This window comes from Sapajus apella, unplaced genomic scaffold (genome assembly GCF_009761245.1).
Source record: "Sapajus apella isolate SASKATOON/1434 unplaced genomic scaffold, GSC_monkey_1.0 scaffold97, whole genome shotgun sequence".
Taxonomy (NCBI): domain Eukaryota; kingdom Metazoa; phylum Chordata; class Mammalia; order Primates; family Cebidae; genus Sapajus; species Sapajus apella.
The window spans coordinates 4,547,157-4,568,427 of record NW_022437037.1 but is presented as its reverse complement, the minus strand read 5'-3'; the positions used below and the strand labels follow the sequence as shown (position 1 = coordinate 4,568,427).

The window sequence follows — 21,271 nt, the reverse complement described above, 5'->3', positions numbered from 1 at the left end:
AAAAAAAAAAAAAAAAAAAAAAAAAGAGATGGGGTTTCACCATGTTGGCCAGGCTAGTCCTGAGCTCCTGACCTCAGGTAATCCACCTGCCTCGGCCTCCCAAAGTGCTGGGATTACAGGCATGAGCCACTGCACCCAGCTGCAATCAGTTATTTATCCCTGACTCTTAGGAAAAGTGTGGACACATTTTTCTTTTTCTCTCTCTCTTTTTTTTTTTTTTTTTTTTTGATAGAGTCTCGCTCTTGTTACTCAGGCTGGCTGGAGTGCAGTGACGCGATCTCGGCTCACCACAACCTCCGCCTCCTGGGTTCAAGTGATTCTCCTGCCTCAGCCTCCTGAGTAGCTGGGATTACAGGCATGCACCATCACGCCCAGCTAATTTTGTATTTTTAAGTAGAGATGAGGTTTCTCCATGTTGGTCAGGCTGGTCTCGCATTCCTAACCTCAGGTGAGGCTGTCTGTCTCAGCTTCCGAAAGTGCTGGGATTACAGGCATGAGCCACTGCTCCAGGACACATTTTTCCCTTCTCTCTGGGTGAGCAAGTGGGTCACCCATTGTCTAGTGGTTCTGTGTTAAAACGGGAACTTTCTACCGATGTGGTGGCTCACCCCTGTAATTCTAGCACTATGGGAAGCCGAAATAGGCTTATGACGTGAGCTCAGGAGTTCTAGACCGGCTTGGGCAACACAGTAAAACCCCATCTCTACTAAAAAAAAATACAAAAAGTCTATTCAGGCATGGTGGCACGAACCTGTAGTCCCACTTACTTGGGGGACTGAGGCAGGAGGATGGCTTGAACCTGGCAGGTTGAGGCTGCAGTGGGCACACAGCCACTGCACTCTGGCCTGGGCGGTAGAGCGAGACCCTGTCCCAAACGAACAGGAACCATTCTAGACAAATCAGGATGAGTTGGTCATCTTAGAACTGAGGCTTCACTAAGAATAACTGTGCCTTTGGGCAAGTTACTTCACTTGTTTGTGCCTCAGCTTCCTCGTTTGTAAAAGGAGCACAACAGTAACTACCATGATGGGTTTTAGGAGGTCACAGTAGAATGTTCTATGAACAGGCCAGGTATGGTGGCTCACGCATGTAATTCCAGCACTTTGGGAGGCCAAGGCAGGGGGATCATTTGATGTCAAGAGTTCAAGACCAGCCTGGCCAGCATGGTGAAACCCCGTCTCTACAAAAATATAAAAATTAGTTGGGTGTGGTAGCAGCTGCATGTAATCACAGCTACTCAGGAGGCTGAGGGAAGGGAATCACTTGAACCTCAGAAGCAGAGGTTGCAGTGAGTCAAGATCACACCACTGCACTCCAGCCTGGGCAACAGAGTGAGACTCTTGTCTCAAAAATATATATATGGGCCGGGCGCGGTGGCTCACGCCTATAATCCAAGCACTTTGGAGGCCAAGGCGGGCGGATCACCTGAGGTTGGGAGTTCAAGACCAGCCTGACCAACATGGTGGAAAAAATATATATTATATAATATATATGTATGTATGTGTATATATATATATATATATATATGAACAGTCCTTAGAATATTGGCATGCCCATAGTGAGCACTCAGTACATGTTTCCTATTATCACGTATAAATTAGGTCACCAGAGTGGGAAAATCTTGGCTGCTGGAACTTAACAGGTCTGAGTGAATTCTTGCTTATTTTATTTATTTTTTATTTTTATTTTTTGAGATGGAGTCTTGCTCTGTCACCCAGGCTGGAGTGCAGTGTGGCGATCTCGGCTCACTACAACCTCCACCTCCCGGGTTCAAGCGATTCTCAAGCCTCAGCCTCCGGAGTACCTGGGATTACAGGTGCCTGCCACCATGCCCAGCTAATTTTTGTATTTTAATAGAGGGGCTTTTACCATGTTGGCCAGGCTGGTCTCAAACCCCTGACCTCAACTGATCCACCTGGCTCAGCCTCCCGAAGTGCTGGGATTACAGGAGTGAGCCACCACGCCCGGCTCCACCCCCTTTTTAAATAAAGATCAGTATCCTCCTGACATCCCACATGACCTCATTGGTGACAAAAGAGCAGCAGCTCTCAGCATCCATGTGGTGTCTTGCAGCACAGGAATCAAAGTATCAGGCTTTGGCATCAGGCAGGACTGGGTTCAGGTCCCAGCTCTGCCATGTACTGATTTGATAGTCTTGGGCAAGTGGAATAAGCTCTCTCTGTGCCTTAGTTCCCTCATCTGTGAGATGTGTATGAGAGTGCCCACTCCATGGGGATGTTAGGAACAGAGAAGATTTTGCACATGTGAAGTTCTTGGTGCTGAGGGCACAGTGGTCTGTAAGTGAAGCTGTGGCTATCAGTGGTAGAAGGAGCTGCCCAATGGCCCTGGCTGAGAACTTCATGTTGGCTTTTTCTCCTTCTACTTCAGGACCAGTTACAGTTGTGGATTCGAGGCAACGTGAGCGCCTGTGCGAGGTCCATCTTCATATTCGATGAAATGGATAAGATGCATGCAGGTCTCATAGATGCCATCAAGCCTTTCCTTGACTACTACGACCTGGTGGATGGAGTCTCCTACCAGAAAGCCATCTTCATATTTCTCAGGTAAGGTCAGGGCTAGGATATGACGGGCCCCGAGCCTGAGCCTCTGAGCTCTGGGAGAAAAGCCCGTCTTACCCACTGGAACTGTTTTGCAGCAATGCTGGAGCAGAAAGGATCACAGATGTGGCTTTAGATTTCTGGAGGAGCGGAAAGCAGAGGGAAGACATCAAGCTCAAGGACATTGAACACGCCCTGTCTGTGTCGGTTTTCAATAACAAAAACAGTGAGTAGGGCTGTCTGCCACCAGCCCCATCTGCTTCCTAATCCTGCACCCTAATTGTGAAAGTGTTCTGGTCACCGTCACCTGGGAGCCGGGTAGAAATGTAGATTCTCAGTCCCCTTCCGAGTCAGAACTCACGAGGGGAATCCTTGTCGACAAACTCCAGGTAACCTTAATGAACACTGATGTTTGAAAAGTGCTGTTTTATTCTTATTTTTTTCGAGACAGTTTTACTGTTGCCCAGACTGGAGTGCAGTGGCATGATCTCGGCTCACTGCAACCTTTGGCTTCCGTGTTCAAGCAATTCTTGTGCCTCAGTCTCCCTTTTAGCTGGGATTACAGGTGCACACCACCATGCCCGGCTAATATTTATATTTTTTAGTAGAAACGGGGTTTTGTCATGTTGGCCATGCTGGTCTTGAACTCTCGACCTCAGGTGATCTACCTGCCTTGGCCTCCCAAAGTGCTGGGATTACGGGCCTGAGCCACTGTGCCCAGCTTATTTTTTGAGACACGATCTTGCTGTGTCCCTCAGGCTGCAGTGCAATGGTATGATCTCAGTTCACTGGAGTCTTGACCTCCTAGGCTCAAGCAAACCTCCAGCCTTAGCCACCCACGTAAGTGGAACCGCAGGCTTGTGCTGCCGTCTCTCTTTTTGTAGAGACGGGGTCTTCCTATGTTGCCCAGGCTGGTCTTGACTTCCTGGACTGAAGTGGTCCTCCTGCCTCAGCCTCCCAAAGTGCTGGAATTACAGGCATGGGCTACCACACTTGGCCTGCTATTTTAAGTAATGAGGAAAACTGCTGATCATTGAGATCTTGAAGATTTGTTCCCCTGTCCCTTTTTTTTTTTTTTTTTTTTTTTTGAGATGGAGTTTCGCTCTTGTTGCCCAGGCTGGAGTGCAGTGGTGCTATCTCAGCTCACTGCAACTTCCACCTCCCAGGTTCAAGCGATTCTTCCACCTCAGCCTCCTGAGTAGCCGGTATTACAGGCGCCTGCCACCACACCCATTTTCTTCAGCTACGTGATTTTCTTTGTAGAAGAAACAGCCAGTGGTTGAGCAAGGAAGGCTGCCATGGGCAGCTCAAGGGGAGGGATGACCTGTTAGTTACTCCCTTTCTCTGCATTGCCCAAGAGCAACAGCCAAATCGTGGCGGGACCCTTACTTTGTACTGGGTGCCGTGTGAAACACTGTGCCTGCGGATTTCACTCAGTCTTCCCCGTACCTTGTAGGGTAGGGACTGAGACTCAAAGATATATGGCAGCTTGCCCAGGGCCAGGCAGCCTGGGAATCTTTGACCTTGAACCCAGGGAGGTATAAAGCCAGCTGGATGGAGGCTGACTCACCAGCTGAGACTTGTGGGTTGTACAGGGCTATTCAAGTCTTTGCTCCTCAGGTTCTGGAGATGACAGAACAGAAGGGCACATTTGAAACAGACTTGCCAGGAAGTTCATACTACAGTTAGTGAACAGCATGGGGCACTTTACGTCAATTTGTACAAGTAGGGTACTACTGAGGCAAGACAAGTATTTTGTAACATGCTGGACAGTTTCTTGGCTTGCCAAAAAACATGCACACATGCAGCAGAAACCTTAGCCTAATGCTGAGGTGGATGAGGCCAGTGGCCTAGAACCCACGCAGTGGAGGTTACACGGCATTCAGGAGTGCAGACTTGGGAGTCAGGCAGCCCTGGCCTACGGACTGACTGTGGCCTTGGGTAGATGGCTGAACACTCATTCAGCAAACTTATGTGGAGCATCTGGTAGGTTCCAGGAATCGTACCTAGCGCTGGGGATGGCCGTGAACAAACACAGGAATTCTTGCCCTTAGGCCAGGCGCAGTGGCTCACACCTGTAATCCCAGCACTTTGGGAGGCCAGAGTGTGTGGATCACCTGAGGTTGGGAGTTCGAGAACAGCCTGACCAACATGGAGAAACCCCATCTCTACTAAAAATACAAAAATTAGTCGGGCATGGTGGCACATGCCTGTAATCCCAGGTACTTGGGAGGCTGAGGCTGGAGAATCGCTTGAACCTGGGAGGCAGAGGATGCAGTGACCTGAGATTGTGCCATTGCACTCCAGCCTGGGCAGCAAGAGTGAGACTCCATCTCAAAGAAAATAAAAGAAATTCTTGCCCTTATAGATCTTACATCCTAGTGATAAGAAAGAAAGAAAATGGGCCGGGTGCAGTGGCTCATGCCTGTAATTCCAGCACTTTGGGAGGTCAAGGCAGGCGGATCATGAGGTCAGGAGTTCAAGACCAGCCTGGGCCAACATGGTGTAACCGTGTCTCTAATAAAAATACAAAAATTAGCAGGTGTGGTGGCGAGTGCCTGTAATCCCAGCTACTCAGGAGGCCGAGGTAGGAGAATCGCTTGAACCTGGGAGGTGAAGGTTGCAGTGAGGTGAGACCATGCCATTGCACTCCAGCCTGCCTACACAGCAAGACTGTCAAAAGAAAAAAAAAGAGAGAGAAAGAAAGAAAGAAATGAGAAGAAAGAGAAAAGAGAGTATCAGATGGTGGGGGATACATATGTTTATGTATGTGTTCATGTGTGTATATACATGCAATACATATGCACACATCACACATGGACACACATAAACATATATATCTTTCCCCTCAGGGCTAGGAGGGGAAAAAATCAAGAAAGGCGTTGGGGTACAGGGTAAGGATGGGCTCTACTTTAATAGAGTGGTCAGGGAAAGCTCCCTCTGAGGGTGGCATTTGGGCTGACCCGAGGGCGTGAGCCATGTGGATGTCTGAGGGAAAGCATTCCCCAGAGCCAGCAGCACCTCCAGGGCTCTGAGGGGGCCTGTGCTTGGGTCACTGTGACTGGTCCAGAATAAACAGGAGGGGAACAGGAGGCGATACAAGAGGTGAGATTTGGGGTGGAGATATAGACCGTGGAAAGCCTTGTGGGCCATGTGAGCCTTGGTTTTTATTCCATGTGGAAGAGAGAGGCTGCAGGGTCTGGGGCAGGCGGTGCTGTGATCTGACGGGGCCTTCACAGGACCTTGTTGGCCACTGGGTGGAGGACAGACGTACAATCACAGGGGCAGGGAGCTCAGCACAGAAGCGTTGGTGGTGGAGAGACACAGTCGGGTTCTGGATGTGTGTTGAAGTAGAACCTGTAAGACTTCCTGCAGAATTGTACTTGGGAATGAGAGAAGAACCAAGGACCTGGCTTGAGTGATGGGAATGATGGCCCTGCTATTGAAGGGAAGTGACAGCAGGAAGGATGGATGAGCTCGGTGAGCAATGGCATCTGGGGCATCAGAGCAGAGCGGCGGAGCTCCAGGGAGGCCTTCAGGCTAGGAGGGCAAACCTGGCGGTCCTCAGGAGATGCTTGTAAAGTCTCAGGGCTGCCCGAGGTCACCTGTTCTGCCGACACTCCCCACTCCGTGTGGCTGGGTCCTAGTTGTTCGGGCACTGCCCTGAGGTTCTGGTTCTGCCCAGCCCGGCTTCGCGGGAGCACCTGGCCCTCGCCTCCCGCCCTCATGTCTGTTCTGTGTGACATTCGCCTGAGATTGTTTCCTAGCACAATTGTCGGGTGTCTGCTGCCCTAGAGTGGTAAAGCCGTGAGGGCCGGCTGCCCTCAGCTGTGTCCCCAGGACCAGGGCATGCCTGGCACAGAGCAGGCCTCCGAGAACGAGCCTCCCACGTGAGCTCGCAATAGCAAGACTGCCCCTTGTTCCTGTTCAGTGGTTGGTTCTGTTCTTTCCCTGGCCACGGGCTCCACTCTATCCAGTCGGCCACACATTTATTGAGCACCAGTTGTGTGCAAAGCACTGTCGGGCATGAAAAGCATTAACCCAGTGATTGAGGAGGAGCTTGGGTTGGGGACTGAGCCCCGGAATTACCTGGCAGAGCAGAAGGGAAACAGCTCACGGGACGACACCCATGGGCTGGTGGATGATGTAATGTGTGTGTGTCATCTGGGGCTGGGAGCGGGTGTCCTGGGTCAGGAGTTCCAGGAGCGCAGGAGTAGTAGACGGGGCAGGTGCAGAGCCTGTCCTCACTTGGGAGAAAACACGGCCAAGGCCAGGCCTTCGTGGGGAGCCCAGTGTGGGCTCAGCACTCCCGAGGCTAGTTTTGGTGCCCACATGCTCTATAGGAGTTGGGCACGGTGGCAGCGGCAGCAGGCTTCTACCCTGTTGCTGGTCCAGCTGCTGAAACTCCAGGAGAGTCAAAATTTTCCCAAATAAGGGGGTGTGGCTGGTAGAGTCCTTCCTGGAACTCCTCCTGCTTCTGCTCTCTGTGGAACTCTGCCTTCCCCACACCGCACCTCTGCTTATTCCTGGGCTCCAGGGCCCTGGGCTCCTGACCTTCTTTCCCACCTCCGATCTCTAAGTCACACCTTGGGAGGCCTTCCCCAGCTGCAGTGTAAAGAGGGTGTCCCTTTCCACTCTGTCACAGAAGCATCTCAGTGTGCAGGTGCCTGTTAACATCTGCTCCTCATTGGATCCGGAGCTTCATAAGGGAGAGGGCACACCCCGTAGATGTGTGTGGAATGCATGGGAGGGTGGGTGACCCCCAGGAGACACGTGTGAGACGGATGGGAGGGTGGGTGTGTAGGTGGGTGACCCCCAGTAGACGTGTGTGGGTGAGGTGGGTGAGTGAGCCCAGGAGAAATGTACAGGTTGGGCGGCTGGATGTGGATGAACAGCACCTTGTTTTTTCTTCCCAGGTGGCTTCTGGCACAGCAGCTTAATTGACCGGAACCTCATTGATTATTTTGTTCCCTTCCTCCCCCTGGAATACAAACACCTAAAAATGTGTATCAGAGTCGAAATGCAGTCCCGAGGCTATGACATTGATGAAGACATTGTGAGCAGAGTGGCTGAGGAGATGACATTTTTCCCCAAAGAGGAGAGAGTTTTCTCGGATAAAGGCTGCAAAACCGTGTTCACCAAGTTAGATTATTACTACGATGATTGACAGCCATGATTGACAGCGAGAGTCACTGCCTGGAGTTGGAGAGGAAACTCCACACTCAGTCCTTCCCATGCCTCTGCCCCCTGCTCCTTTCCCTGAGGAGGACTCAAGTGAATGTTTCCTGTTTGATGTGACAGGAATTCTCTGGACATGGTTTCCATCCCTGGTGCCTGCAGGCCACCTTGGGACCATGGGTGAGGACAGGAGGCCTCCTGAGCCCTCAGAGAAGGAAGGAGCCAGCTCCCAGCACACTCATCGCAGGGCTCATGATTTTTTAAAAATTATGTTTTAATTCCAAGTGTTTGTTTCAAGGAAGGATGAATAAGTTTTACTGAAAATGTGATCACTTTATTTAAAATGGTTTTTAACATTGAGAGAGACTGCTCAGATTCTGAGTTGTTGGCCTTGTGTGTGTTTTTTAAGTTCCCGTCATTATAACATATACTGTGATGTATCTTTACTGCACATGAGCCCAAGCGCACGTGCATGGCATTGGTTCCACAGGAGGGCATCGCTGGGGATGTGGCTGGAGCATGAGCCAACTCTGTCCCAGGATGGTCCCAGCAGGCGCTGCCAGGGGCCATGAAGTGTTTAGATGAAGGACAAGTAGGTAAGAGGAGGCCTTTAGGCACTGCAGATAAGCCTGAAATGGCCTCACCAAGGGTTTTAACCTTCACAACAGTGGAAGCTTGTGGGAATGATCTTGGCAACATTGTCAACAATTGTTAGAAAAGCATTTGCAGCTTGTCACTTCCTAGACACTCGTGTTGCAGAAGGTGGCCCTTCACTATCCATTCCTGAATGAGCCACATGGGCTCTCTGCTGGATTCTAAATTATGTGAATTTTGCCATATTAAATCTTAATTTATCATATTTTCTGTTACATTCAATCAGAATCCTCAAAACCTAAAAAGCTTAGCTGCCCCTTCTGAGGATGCTGAGAACTGTGTCTTTATTTATAAATGCAAATGGCTACCGTTTTACAATAAAATGTTGCGTGTGTCATTGGTGAGTGCGTTTTTGAAGAGGGTGTAGGCCTTATGAGGTGAGGCTGCCAGTGAAGACCTAGCAGGTCAATCCAGGTTGGAATGAAATGAAGTCTCACACAGGGCTCTGAGGATCCTAGGATGCCTCTGTCCCCTCACCCAGTGGTCTGGGAAGTTGCCCTCCCTCAGGGGTTCTTGGAGCTCCTGACACCCAGCCACAGAGTTCAAGTACAGCTGAGATGCCAGTAAGAACAGCGGCATAGACTAAGCTAAGCACACCTTGTTTATGCAACACGCCTGTGTCCCTGCATGTGGGCTGTGCGCCCATGGGTGCAGCTGCTGCGAGAGTGCTGCAGGGACTACTAGTAGGCACAAGACAAGTTGGTGGCCTGAGCTGCAGGTCTTATGTAAGACCCCTCTGCCTATGGCTCCCCAGCCTGCATGGGGTTCCCCTAGGGCAGCTCAGGTCACCTAAAGATGCCTCCGCACATTAGAAAGTTCTTGGTGTTGAGCTGCAACCGGCCTGTTATGCCCCTGGAAGTCACAGATTGGGTCTAATCATTCATTTTAAGACTGGCCCTGGCATCAGAAGTCCCTAATTAGGGAACACAGGGGTCCCCTGACAATTTTGGAAGGTTCTGTCTTTGTAGATGAGGCAGTGCAGGGTGGAATAGGAACTGCATTAGACTGAGAACCAGACCTAGAAAGTTGGTCTCCTGGGAATTCAGTACCGTCTGTTGAGAAATTCCTAAGGGAGTGGGTGAGGTGATGGTGATACGGGTTTGAACTTTGTAGTAAATCTGATAATCCTCAATCCTTTGAAAGAGGGTGAGTGTTAGCTATTCACTGATGTGAGATGATACCAGGTTATGTGTCATTAAGCCGAGATCAGATTAACCTGAGATTTGTTTACCAGTTTCAGGCAGGGAGACCCAGTGGTTAGGTTTCCTCACCTGGGCTCAGGTTCAGGATGTCAGAGGTGAATCATACTTTACCAGTACCTCAATTTCCTCTTCTAATTTTGGGAGAAAGTATTTGTTGGAAGTCCATCTCTTTGATGAAATATCCATCAGCTAATTTAACTTCTATTTGGGGGTAAGAGTATTTAAGGTAAATATTGTTTCTGTACCACACTGACTGCCCACCCACCTGTCCAGGTTATGGCAAGTCTCAGCTGTGCAGCTGAAATTCATTCTGAACTTTGATACCAAATAAACCAGAAAAAAAAGAAGTTAGCAAGTGACATTTCACATGATAAAATCTGGGCTTTATTATTTTACATTCAGTAGGTCAATAAAGCTCCCATCCACATCTTACAAGGCTGGGGGGAGGCGGGGTCATGATCAACCATGGCCTTTTCAAGTTACAAATCAGCAACAGCGGTCCAAAGGTGGCGAACACGTATTTATTGCATCATTGTAAACAGAGAAAATCTTGTCTCCTCTGGACCAGATGCCCAACAGGTTAGAAAAGTATAACTTAGCTCCACTTCGAGGATACGTAATAAAAAGTGTAAGCCTCACCTTGGTGTTTTTTAAAGACTTAAGTGTGACACCCTATAAGGCATTTCCATGTCACAAATTCTACCATCTTTTTTTGTAAAATTGCTGCATGTTGTTCTGATTGTGTCTGCAGCTGTGCTGCAATTATGGGAGATACAGTGACTCACACTGGCCGGAATCCAAGTCTCACTTCCCAGGGATCAGGGCAGTTCAGCCTGGCGCTGCCACAGAGAGTGGTGTCATCAGATGACACCCAGGACCTGCCACAACTTTAGACTGATCTTGTTTGATCCACAGCTGTGACCATGTATTACCACAAATTTAACAATAAAAATTGGTTTTAAGAGTATCTGAGAAAGGAATAAGCAATCATTCCATGTTGTGTCCTTCCCTCGTTTTAAAATAAGCAATGTCCTATACTTTCATTATTTAAGATTCAGAAGTAAAAACATTATTAAAAAAATACATAGCCTCAAAAACTCCAGCATTCCTAGTACACAATGCTCTCACTTCTTTGGCAATGCAGAACCTGCAAGCTGACTGTTCAGCCTGGGTCCATGTCATCTCTCCAGGATGAGCGTGTCCTAGGGTTTCAATTGGTTCTACAACATAAGTGAGAGGATTGACCCAAGTATAAAGTCTTAAGCATCTCACGTGGGAACCAAGTACTCAAACCCAAAGCCAATGGTCTCACTGTGATTCAACTCTGATGGTGTGGCTGGGGGGACTCTAGCAGTGAGCCAAGCTGAGATGTGGCACAAGGCAGGCTGGGGCTGATGCCAGCTGAGAGATGGTGAAGGATTCCACAACCAGGCTTGTATTAGCAGCCAGAGCAATGGACAGATGGGAGGGGCCTGTCCAGGTCTGCTGCAGAGGTCTTAGGTGGAGGCTCCACCCCACATACAGACAGGTCAGCCCAGATCAAGAGCGCTCAGCAGGCATGGCCTGTCCTGTCAGACACCGTGTGCACCTCCACCCCGATTTTAAACTGAATCTACTTCAAGTCATTGAACTCTCTCTGTGTAAAGAATGGAACAGAGCAAAAGGATGTTTTTGGCTGGTAGGAACCCAGTGCCCCCAAGCCTGCTGCAGGTCTCTGGACTCCTTCAGTTCTGACAGCAGCTTCTGAGGTGAGGTGCAGGTGCTCTGGGTCAGAAACCACTGCCTGGCCGGCCATGCACAGCTGTTTCCAGGCACTTCTGTCAGTGAGTACATTAAGTGTGAAGGGGATTTTAAAAGTTCACCCTCAGCTGCAAAGAACAGCTGGATTTCTGTCATCTTGCAAAATGATAAATACACGCAATAGATTCACGTGTTTTCCAAAATCAACTCTAAGATGCCATATCCCAGCTGGGCGAAGTGGCTCATGCCTGTAATCCCAGCTACTCGGGAGGCAGAGGCATGAGAATCACTGAAACCAAAAGGTGGAGGTTGCAGCGAGTTGAGGATTGCACCACTGCACTCCAGCTTGGACGACAAAGCGAAACGCTGTCTCACAAAAAAAAAAAAAAAAAATTCTATACCACGAAAGTCTAAGGTGCAAACAGGCAACACCCCAAAGGGGTCTTCAGAGTTCTCCCAAAAGGCAAGGCCTCTGGTGTGCTGAGCCTCCCGGCTGCCTCCTTCCCCATCTGGATAGGAGCTCAGTGGAAGTCAAGCCGTGACTGCACAGTCTTGCAGCCCTTGTCTGAGTAGATCTTCTCGTCTTTGGGGAAAAACGTCATTTCGTCTGCCACATGCGAGACAATGTCTTCATCTACGGCAGAACCGCGGGCCCTCATCTCGGCCCTCACACACATTTTCACATGTCTGTACTCCAAGGGCAGGAAGGGGATAAAGTAATCAATGAGGTTTTTGTCGATCAGTCCACTGTGCCACAGGCCACCTGCAGAACAAGACACAGCTGGGTTTCCCACCGCCACCTGGACAAGCTCCGATCCCAACCCTCAGCATGTTCCTCACATCTGTGCCCCTTAGACAGTCTTTCTGTCAGTGTCCAACAAGCCCATGTGACACTCAGCTGGACGCTCACTCACTGGTTTCTAGAACAGAATGCCCTAAGAAAATTCCCAACTTTAGTAAAGCCAGCAAGTCCAGTGGGATTCTGTGACTTTGTGAAACACTCAATGAAAGAGAAGATGGCACACTGCCAGACAGTTAAGGGGCTCCTTCACCCTGGCAGACTCACTGTGTTTATTATTGAAGACTCCGACAGACAGCACAGGTTCCAGGTCCTTCAGCTGAATGTGCTCCCGCTTTCTTCCAGCCCGCCAAAAGTCCAGAGCCGTCTTAGTTATAAGGTCCCCACCTGCATTGCTGAGTTTGCCAGAGAAATAAAGATTAAAATAACATATTGAGTTGTGTGTTACCAAGAAATGAACCTCCTCTAAGATCTATTCTTTTTTTTTTTTTTTGAGATGGAGTCTTGCTCTGTCGCCAGACTGGAGTGCAGTGGTGCGATCTTGGCTCACTGCAACCTCTGCCTCCTGGATTCAAGTGATTCTTCTGCCCCAGCTTCCAGAGTAGCTGGGACTACAGGCATGCACCACCACGCCCAGCTAATTTTTTGTATTTTACTAGAGACGGGGTTTCACCATGTTGCCAGGATGGTCTCCATCTCTGGACCTTGTGATCCGCCTGCCTCGGCCTCCCAAAGTGCTGGGATTAAAGGCGTGAGCCACAATGTCCATTCTTTTTTTTTTTTTGAGATGGAGTCTTCTTACTCTGTCACCCATGCTGGAGTGTAGTGATGCACTCTCGACTCACTGCAACCTCCATCTCCTGGATTCAAGCGATTCTTCTGCCTTAGCCCCCTGTGTAGCTGGGACTGCAGGTGCATGCCACCATGCCCAGCTAATTTTTGTACTTTTATTAGAGATGGGGTTTTACCATGTGGGCCAGGCCTGTCTCGAACTCCTGACCTCAAGTGATCTGCCCACCTTGGCTTCCCAAAGTGCTGGAATCACAGGCGTGAGCCACCATGCCTGGCTGAAGATCTATTTTTCATCAAGGAATACTTACTGAGTGCTACTACACAAAAAAGTGCCTAATCTCAAAGAACTTAAAATGTTTCTTCACAACTAGCTGGGATAAGGCCTTTATAACCCTATAAACCAACATGTACAGTTAATACAATTACCTGCTTTCATTTTGATTTCATTTTTAAAGTTGGGGTCTCGATGTGTCCCCCAGGCTGGAGTGCAGTGGCATGATCACAGCTCAATCAAACTTGGAACTCCTGGGCTCAACCAATCCTCCTGCCTCAACTTCCCAAGGAGCTGGGACTACAGGCCCATGCCACCATTCCTGGCTAAAATTGCCTGCTATCAGTGATTATTTCTTTAGTTCATTTCCCCTGCCCACACTGTGTGCCATGCTGAGACTAGCAAAGAAGGAAAGCAGTAGGTAAGTGCCTTGTGCCCAGCAGGCACTTCTGTCCTGGTAAATAAAGTGCTGATGGTGCTGAGGACCTCATTTTATCACTGAGAGAATGAGGTGCTTGTGTTCCCCAAGAAACCACCTCCCGCTGACCTGAGGAAGATGAAGATGGCTCTGCGGTAAGACACTCCGTCAACCTGCTCGTAGTAGTCTAGAAACGGCTTGATTGCGTCAATGATCCCAGGGTGCAATTTATCCATCTCGTCAAATATGAAAACAGAGTTCGCACATGCACTCACATTACCGCGAATCCACTTCTGTAACTGGACCTGGATCGGCCGTGAAAGAAGAAATAGGACGCGAAGCTCAAAGGGTGCACCAAGAGGAGCGCGGGCAGCACCTGCTCCCTGCACTGAAGGTCGAGGTCAGAGCTCTTACAACGGCACTCTCACCCCACTCGCTGCGTAGCAGCTTTTCCAAAGCCTTAGAACTGCTCCCTCACCTGCATTCACTGGGCAGCAGCTTTTCCAAAATCTCATCTCTAAAAAGTAGAAATTAGCAGACAGGTGCTAAAGTGCAGAGAAGTTTTTTCCTAACTCATATATTAAATGTAACCCTTTAAAGGTGTAAGAGGTACAAGATCTGTGATTTTTTTTTTTTTTTTTTTGAGACAGTCTCGCTCTATCCCCAGGCCGGAGTGCAGCAGCACCACCTCAGCTCACTGCAACCTCTACCTCTCCGGTTCAAGTGATTCTCCTGCTTCAGTGCCCCCATATAGCTGTGACTACAGGCATCCCCCACCACACCTGGCTAATTTTTGTATTTTTAGTAGAGACGGGGTTTTGCCATGCTGACCAGGCTGGTCTTGAACTCCTGACATCAGGTGATCCACCCACCTCACCCTCCCAAAGTGCTGGGATTATAGAGATGAACCACACAGCCAGATCCGTAAATATTTATCGTTCACTGTGAACCTATCCATAGTTTTCATCTCTCTTGGATTACAGTCTCAAGTTCGTACTGCCACACATGCTGAGGAAGAATGAACTAGATGAAGACCTGCACAGGGCATGGCGCCCCAGACCAACGGAGCTGACTCGACCACATTTCATGAAAAGCATCTGTTCCAGATGCTTTCCTGAAGCAAACATAAGGCACTGAAGCAACCAGCCCTTAGCCCAAAAGTGTGAAAGGCTGTACCATGAAGCTCCCCCAGACATGCCCTCATCCATCTCTATTATTCTGTTTCTGGAGATTTATAAACGAATGTAGAAAACAAGAAAATCAGGCCGGGCGCGGTGGCTCACACCTGTAATCCCAGCACTTTGGGAGGCCGAGGCGGGTGGATCACGAGGTCAAGAGATCGAGACCATCCTGGTCAACAAGGTGAAACCCCGTCTCTACTAAAACTATAAAAAATTAGCTGGGCATGGTGGTGCGTGCCTGTAATCCCAGCTACTCAGGAGGCTGAGGCAGGAGAATTGCCTGAACCCAGGAGGCGGAGGTTGCAGTGAGCCGAGATCGCGCCATTGCACTCCAGCCTGGGTAACAAGAGCGAAACTCCGTCTCAAAAAAAAAAAAAAAAAAAAGAAAAAAGAAAACAAGAAAATCCTCCCTTTTTTTTTTTTTTTTTTTTCCCCCCCCATCACACAAGGGCAGGAGGGAAAAGGGGGGGAAACAGTAGAACAAGGAGTTGTAACGGACTGAACAATCAGTCGAGATAACTCGCTACCTTTGGAGCAGCCCTCCCTTCCCTTTTGGCAGTCTTCTCTGTCTCATGCCAGTTTGGATGGCAAATACTTCTACTTCCTTGTTCAGTTAAGTTTCCGTTTCTTTTTTCAGTCCCCACCTAACAGGAGAATTTTTTTTTTTTTTTTATAGAGTCTTGCTCTATCACCCAGACTGGAACGCAGTGACACAACCATGCTTCACTGTAGCCTCAGCCTCCCAGGCTCAAGTGATCCTCCCACCTTGGCCTCCCAAGTAGCTAGGACTACAGGTGCATGCCACCACACCTGGCTAATTTCTTATTTTTTGTAGACATGGGGTTTTGCTGTATTGCCAGTGGGAATGCTAACCTTGACAAGGGCAACATTCATTTAAATGAGAACTAACTCTCCTAGACAACTTAATATAAAATGAATGTGGAAAGATCTCAAAAGGAGAAACAGTCTCAAGGTTCAGTTCTTTGAGGCTTCCTTTGAAGAAAACGATAAGGATGTGAAGGATGGGAGGAACAAATGAAATAAACCTGCCTACAAGAAAGAAGACCTCTAGGCTACATTGCAAAGAGAGAGCAGCGGCAAAGCTGAGGCTGTACCAGAGGTGGGCAGAATTGAATGAAGCCATGCCCAAGGAAATTCTTGAAGGCTGAATGCCCCTCTCACCAGCTGCACTGCTGGGGATGCTGAATGCCTTCACTCAATGGAGAAGGTGGCTACCATGTCTACTGGGAGTGAGGAGATTTTGGTTCAAGTTCCTGCTCTGCCACAAAGCTTACAAGGAGTAAGTCACCTCGCCTCTCTTGGATCAAGGCTCCAGCTTTTCTATTTTGAGACAGAGTTTCACTTTGCTGCCCAGGCTGGAGTGCAGTCATGGCTCACTGCAACCTCTGCTTCCCGGGTTCAAGCAATTCTCCTGCCTCAGCCTCCTGAGTAGCTGGGATTACAGATGTGGGCTACCACGCCTGGCTGGTTTTTGTATTTTTAGTTGAGACAGGGTTTTGCCATGTTGTCCAGGCTGGTCTTGAACTCCTGACCTCAAGTGATCCACCCACCTCAGCCTCCCAAAGTGTTGGGATTACAGGCGTGAGCCACTGCACCCAGCCTTGACCACATCCATCTTTTTTTTTTTTGAGATGGAGTCCCATTGCGCCGCCCAGGTTGGAGTGCAGTGGCGCAATCTTGGCTCACTGCAACCTCTGCCTCCTGCATTCAAGCCATTCTCCTGCCTCAGCCGCCGGAGTAGCTAGGATTACAGGCGCCCACCACCGCGCCTGGCTAATTTCTGTACTTTTAGTAGAAATGGGGTTTCACCATGTTGGCCAGGCTGGTCTCAAACTCCTGACCTCAAGTGATCTGCCCGCCTTGGCCTACCAAAGTGCTGGGATTACAGGCGTGAGCCACCACGCCCAGCCCTTGTCTTCATTTTTTCATGGAAATAACATGCCCTACCCCACTGGACTGTTTTGGAACCGAGTAAGAGAAAGGTTGTAAGAGAGCTTTGTAACTACCTGGACTAAGTGTGCCTTAACTCAGTGGAGCCGGGAGCTACTGCAACACAAAGGAAAGAGAAGCAGAGGCCAGAGTTAGTGAGCAGGTCACCCAGACCAGTCCCAGTGGCCTGTGGACGAGATAATAGCGGGTTCTCTTGCCTGGTACAGTTTTATCTTCTGCTCATGAGGGAAGTGCAGAGTCGATACAAACAGGTGGACAAAGTTACTCTTCAGGCCTTTTGGGTGGAGATTTTCAGCCACAATTTGACTGACAAAATTCTTGCCTGTGCCAGCCCAGCCGTGTAAAGAAAGGGTCAGTGGTTTCTTGGGATTTTTGTTGTTCCTGAAGCCAGTCAGCGCCTTGAGAATCACTTCCGTGGCCAGATGCTGTCCAAACAGCTTCTGCTCCAAATCCAGCTTGAGGGCTGCAGGAACGGCCCCAGAACAGAGAGAGAAAAACAGACGTTAAAAATGCATCAGCAAGGGCCGGGCGCGGTGGCTCAAGCCTGTAATCCCAGCACTTTGGGAGGCCGAGGCGGGTGGATCACGAGGTCAAGAGATCGAGACCATCCTGGTCAACATGGTGAAACCCCGTCTCTACTAAAAATACAAAAAATTAGCTGGGCATGGTGGCGCGTGCCTGTAATCCCAGCTACTCAGGAGGCTGAGGCAGGAGAATTGCCTGAACTCGGGAGGCGGAGGTTGCGGTGAGCCGAGATCGCGCCATTGCACTCCAGCCTGGGTAACAAGAGCGAAACTCCGTCTCAAAAAAAAAAAAAAAAAGCATCAGCAACGCAGCACTATCCCAGCTGGTCAAAGCGAGAAGCACCGATTATCCAGGGACCCAGCAGGGTGTCTGCCAAACCCTAGGGCCAGCACGACACTGAGGCACTGATGCCACTTTCAAGGAAATGCATTACGTGGAGGTCCTTAACGCTTCGGCGTCCGATAGGGAGGCTAAATGCTCATCCATCCAGATACGAACCATCGCTCGACTGAGAGCTTTCTATTCCCAGCCATCCCTGCTGGCCTGAAGGAAAACCGGGGGCCCAATGTGGGCTTTGTGGGCAACGCCGCACGTCTGAAAGCCACCTGATAGGGTGGGCAGGGCGCAGAAGGGCTGGCCACGGAACTTTCCGTTTCTTCAGCCTGTGATCCCCAGGAACGGGAACTTCAGAAAGGCGCTGGGCAGAGGCGCACGATCTGGAGGCGGTTTGCGAAGGCACTGCTTCCAGGGCTGGAGTCCGGACCGCGTTTCCGCGAACGGTCGAACGGTTTCCAGGGCCGCCGCCTCCGCTCCCCGCCCACCCCGGCTGGGACTACCGCCGTCTAGAGGCCGCGCGCCCGTCCCTCCGCGCGCCAGCGCCCCGCCAGGGGTCACAGAGGCCCCGGCGCCCCCAGCAGCGCCGACCCGCCGCTCGCGCGCGCGCAGTACCCGAAGCGTTGAGCGGCCGCTCCTCGCGGCAGCACTCGGCGAAGCGGCAGTAGATGTCATCGTAGGTCAGGTAGCTGGTGATGATGGACGCGGCCCCGATGGCGAGACCCACGGTGATGGGCTCGAACGCCGCCACCACTCGGGCCGCCAGCAGCAGCGCCAACGCCGCCTCGCCCCGGAGCCGCCCGGCCTGCAACATCCCGCACCTCGCAGCCCGCAGCTGAGCTCGGGGACCCTTGGCCGACAGGCAGGACGGACTTCCGCTGTGCGTCACTTCCGCCCCTCAGACCGGCTTATCCCCCTGGGGGCGGCCATGTTGGTGAGGGGCGGAGAGGAGGGCGAAGGTGTCGATGACTCTTTTGTTTTCCTTTTTTTTCTTTTTAAAATGCTCTTACCTGCCGGGCGCGGTGGCTCACGCCTGTAATCCCAGTACTTTGGGAGGCCGAGGCGGGTGGATCATGAGGTCAAGAGATCGAGACCACCCTGGTCAACATGGTGAAACCCCGTCTCTACTAAAAATACAAAACATTAGCTGGGCATGGTGGCATGTGCCTGTAATCCCAGCTACTCAGGAGGTTGAGGCAGGAGAATTGCCTGAACCCAGGAGGCGGAGGTTGCGGTGAGCCGAGATCGCGCCATTGCCCTCCAGCCTGGGTAACAAGAGTGAAACTCCGTCTCAACAACAAAAAAAATGTTCTTAAGACTTTCTTATTTTCTTTTCTCGTCATATATATACAATTTTGGGGACAGGGTCTGGCTCTGTCTCCCAGACTGGAGTGCAGTGGCACGATCTTGGCTCGCTGCAACCACCGCCTCCCGGGTTCAAGCGATTTTCCGGCCTCAGCCTCCTGAGTAGCTGGGACTACAGGGATGCACCACCACGTCCGGCTGATTTTTGCATTTTTAGTAGAGACGGGGTTTCGCCATGTGGCCCAGGCTGGTCTCAAACTCCTGACCTCAAGCGATCCAACCGCCTCGGTTTTCCAGAGCCTGGGGTTACAGGCGCGGGCTCATGCCTGGGTTTGTTTTCTTGAGAGCTTCTCCGAGCCCTCAAGCTTTGCTTTGTCATCCCTCCCTTCACTTCCCGGGAGCTCTCTTGTGCATTTCTCGGGTCTGCCCACCCTCCACCTGCCTTCTTCCTGAAACAGTTTATAAGCTTTCCGTGCTGAGCCCTAGGCTGAGCACTGGGGACGCAGCGACACCAAGACAGACCTGCCCAGGTTTCCACACTCAAACCCCAAGGTCCATTCTTTCATTCAGCACGTTAGGTGGCAGGCCCCTTGCTGGATGGCAGGAATGACAGCGGTCAAATGAATAGAAGTTGGCCGCGGGAAGCGGCTCAAACTTTTTTTTTTTGAGACAGGAGCTCACTCTGTTGCCTAGGCTGGAGTGCAGAGGCATGGGCTCAGCTCACTGCAGCCTCTGCCTCCTAGATTCAAGCGATTCTCCTGCCTCAACCTCCCTAATAGCTGAGATTACACATGTGCACCAGGATGCCCAGCTATTTTTTGTATTTTTAGTAGAGACGGGGTTTCACCATGTTGGCTAGGATGGTCTCGATCTCGACCTCGTGATCCACCCGCCTCCCAAAGTGCTGGGATTATAGGCGTGAGCCACCGCGCCCGGCCAGAGTGATCCACTCTTATGCACCCTTGGGAAGTCTTCACCTACCTCAGAGGGTCACATACCCCAGGCTAAAGAGGGCTAGCCTAGGGCAGGGAAAGTCCCACCACAAGGAATGTCACCACCACTGCCCGAAAAAGGCAGGCTGCGCCAGCACCTCTTCCAGGGCCATGTAACCAGCAGCCTGGCACCCAGTGCTGCACTGTCTAATGGAAACGCTTCTCCAGCAGGCCCTGAGGACTGAGAGGCTGCCTTGGGCGAGTCCAGCATGTTTGTGAGGATGCAGCCATAAGGGACAAAGAGGCAGCTCTGCTGTCTCCAGGGGCTTTGCAGCATCAGAAGTTGGGAGGGAGAAGAGGAGGGTGAAATTGTAAATCACTACCTGGTTTGTTCCCTCTCTTCCTAGCTGAGTGGCTCTGGAAATGTGATGCTACCTTTCTGGACTCCGTTTCTCTATCTGTAAAGTGGGGATCACAATAGTCCCTTCTTCTTGGGGTTGTTTGGGTACCAGTGAGCTGGCCCATGCAGAGCACTTAGCACTGCCTACAGTAAGAGTTCAGTAGGATCCATTTGCTGGGACTAACGTCTCCTTTGACCCTCTCAACCATCCTGTGAAATTCACAAGTCAGGAGAGACAGTTTAGCTCACAAAGGAAATATTTGTTGTCTTTAAGGATTATATTGAGGTGCTGGCAGGATTTGATGAGCGGTATTTAGCTAGATCTGGAATTACAAAAGCTCAGTATCTTATATTCATCAAACAAAATACACACAATGCCTGCAAGACACAAGTGGATTGGTGCCATGGTTAATCTCCACTGTGGTGGTGTTAAGAGGTGGGGCCTTTCCTGAGGTGATTAGGCCAAGAGAGCTCTACTCTCATTAATGGAATTTAATGCCCTTATAAAAAGGGCTTGAGGGGCTGGGCACCATCTATCACAGCTATAATACCAGCATTTTGGGAGGCAGGTGGATCACTAAAGGCCAGGAGTTCAAGACCAGCCTGGCCAACATGATGAAACCCTCTCTACTAAAAAATACAAAAATTAGCCAGGTGTGGTGTTGGGTGCCTGTAATCCCAACACCTCAGGAGGCTGAAGCAGGAGAATCACTTGAACCTGGGAGGTGGAGGTTGCAGTGAGCTGATGTCATGCCACCGCACTCCAGCCTGGGCAACAGAGTGAGATTCTGTCTCAAAAAAAGGGCTTGAGGGAACCAGCTAGAACCTGCCACCTTCCGCCTTGTGAGGACACAGCAAGAAGGCAGCTTTCACCCGGCACCAAATCTGCTGGCATCTTGATCTTGGGCTCCCCAGCCTCCAGAACTGTGAGAAAGAAATTTCTTTCTTTTCTTTTCTTTTCTTTTCTTTTTCCTTTCCTTTCCTTTCCTTTCCTTTCCTTTCCTTTCCTTTC

At 50.3% G+C, this 21,271-nt stretch overlaps 2 protein-coding genes across 4 annotated transcripts in view; one reads left to right on the top strand and one right to left on the bottom strand.

Annotated features, from left to right (window-relative positions):
- Nucleotides 1-8,727, top strand: part of TOR1A (torsin family 1 member A) — an 11,878-nt gene extending 3,151 nt beyond the window's left edge. The window contains exons 3-5 of the mRNA XM_032257563.1: nt 2,389-2,564; nt 2,657-2,784; nt 7,475-8,727. Of these exons, the coding sequence (XP_032113454.1) occupies nt 2,389-2,564; nt 2,657-2,784; nt 7,475-7,725 (555 nt within the window). The 3' untranslated portion in view covers nt 7,726-8,727. The remainder of the gene's footprint in view (nt 1-2,388; nt 2,565-2,656; nt 2,785-7,474) is intronic.
- A 1,221-nt stretch (nt 8,728-9,948) lies between these two features.
- TOR1B (torsin family 1 member B) lies at nt 9,949-18,494 on the bottom strand. Of its 3 annotated transcripts, none has more exons than XM_032257564.1 (5): nt 18,238-18,494; nt 16,962-17,227; nt 13,742-13,917; nt 12,399-12,526; nt 9,949-12,095 (listed from the first exon to the last, which is right to left on the bottom strand). In XM_032257564.1, exons 1-5 carry the CDS (start codon nt 18,434-18,436, stop codon nt 11,854-11,856), a joined length of 1,011 nt encoding a protein of 336 aa, XP_032113455.1. In that variant the 5' UTR covers nt 18,437-18,494; the 3' UTR covers nt 9,949-11,853. The 3 variants fall into 3 exon arrangements, 1 of the variants encoding a protein (XP_032113455.1); XR_004262414.1 differs by having other exon boundaries at nt 12,068-12,095; nt 16,821-17,227; nt 18,238-18,492; XR_004262415.1 differs by lacking the exons at nt 9,949-12,095; nt 13,742-13,917 and having other exon boundaries at nt 12,440-12,526; nt 16,821-17,227; nt 18,238-18,492.
- Between the last annotated feature and the right edge of the window lie 2,777 nt (nt 18,495-21,271).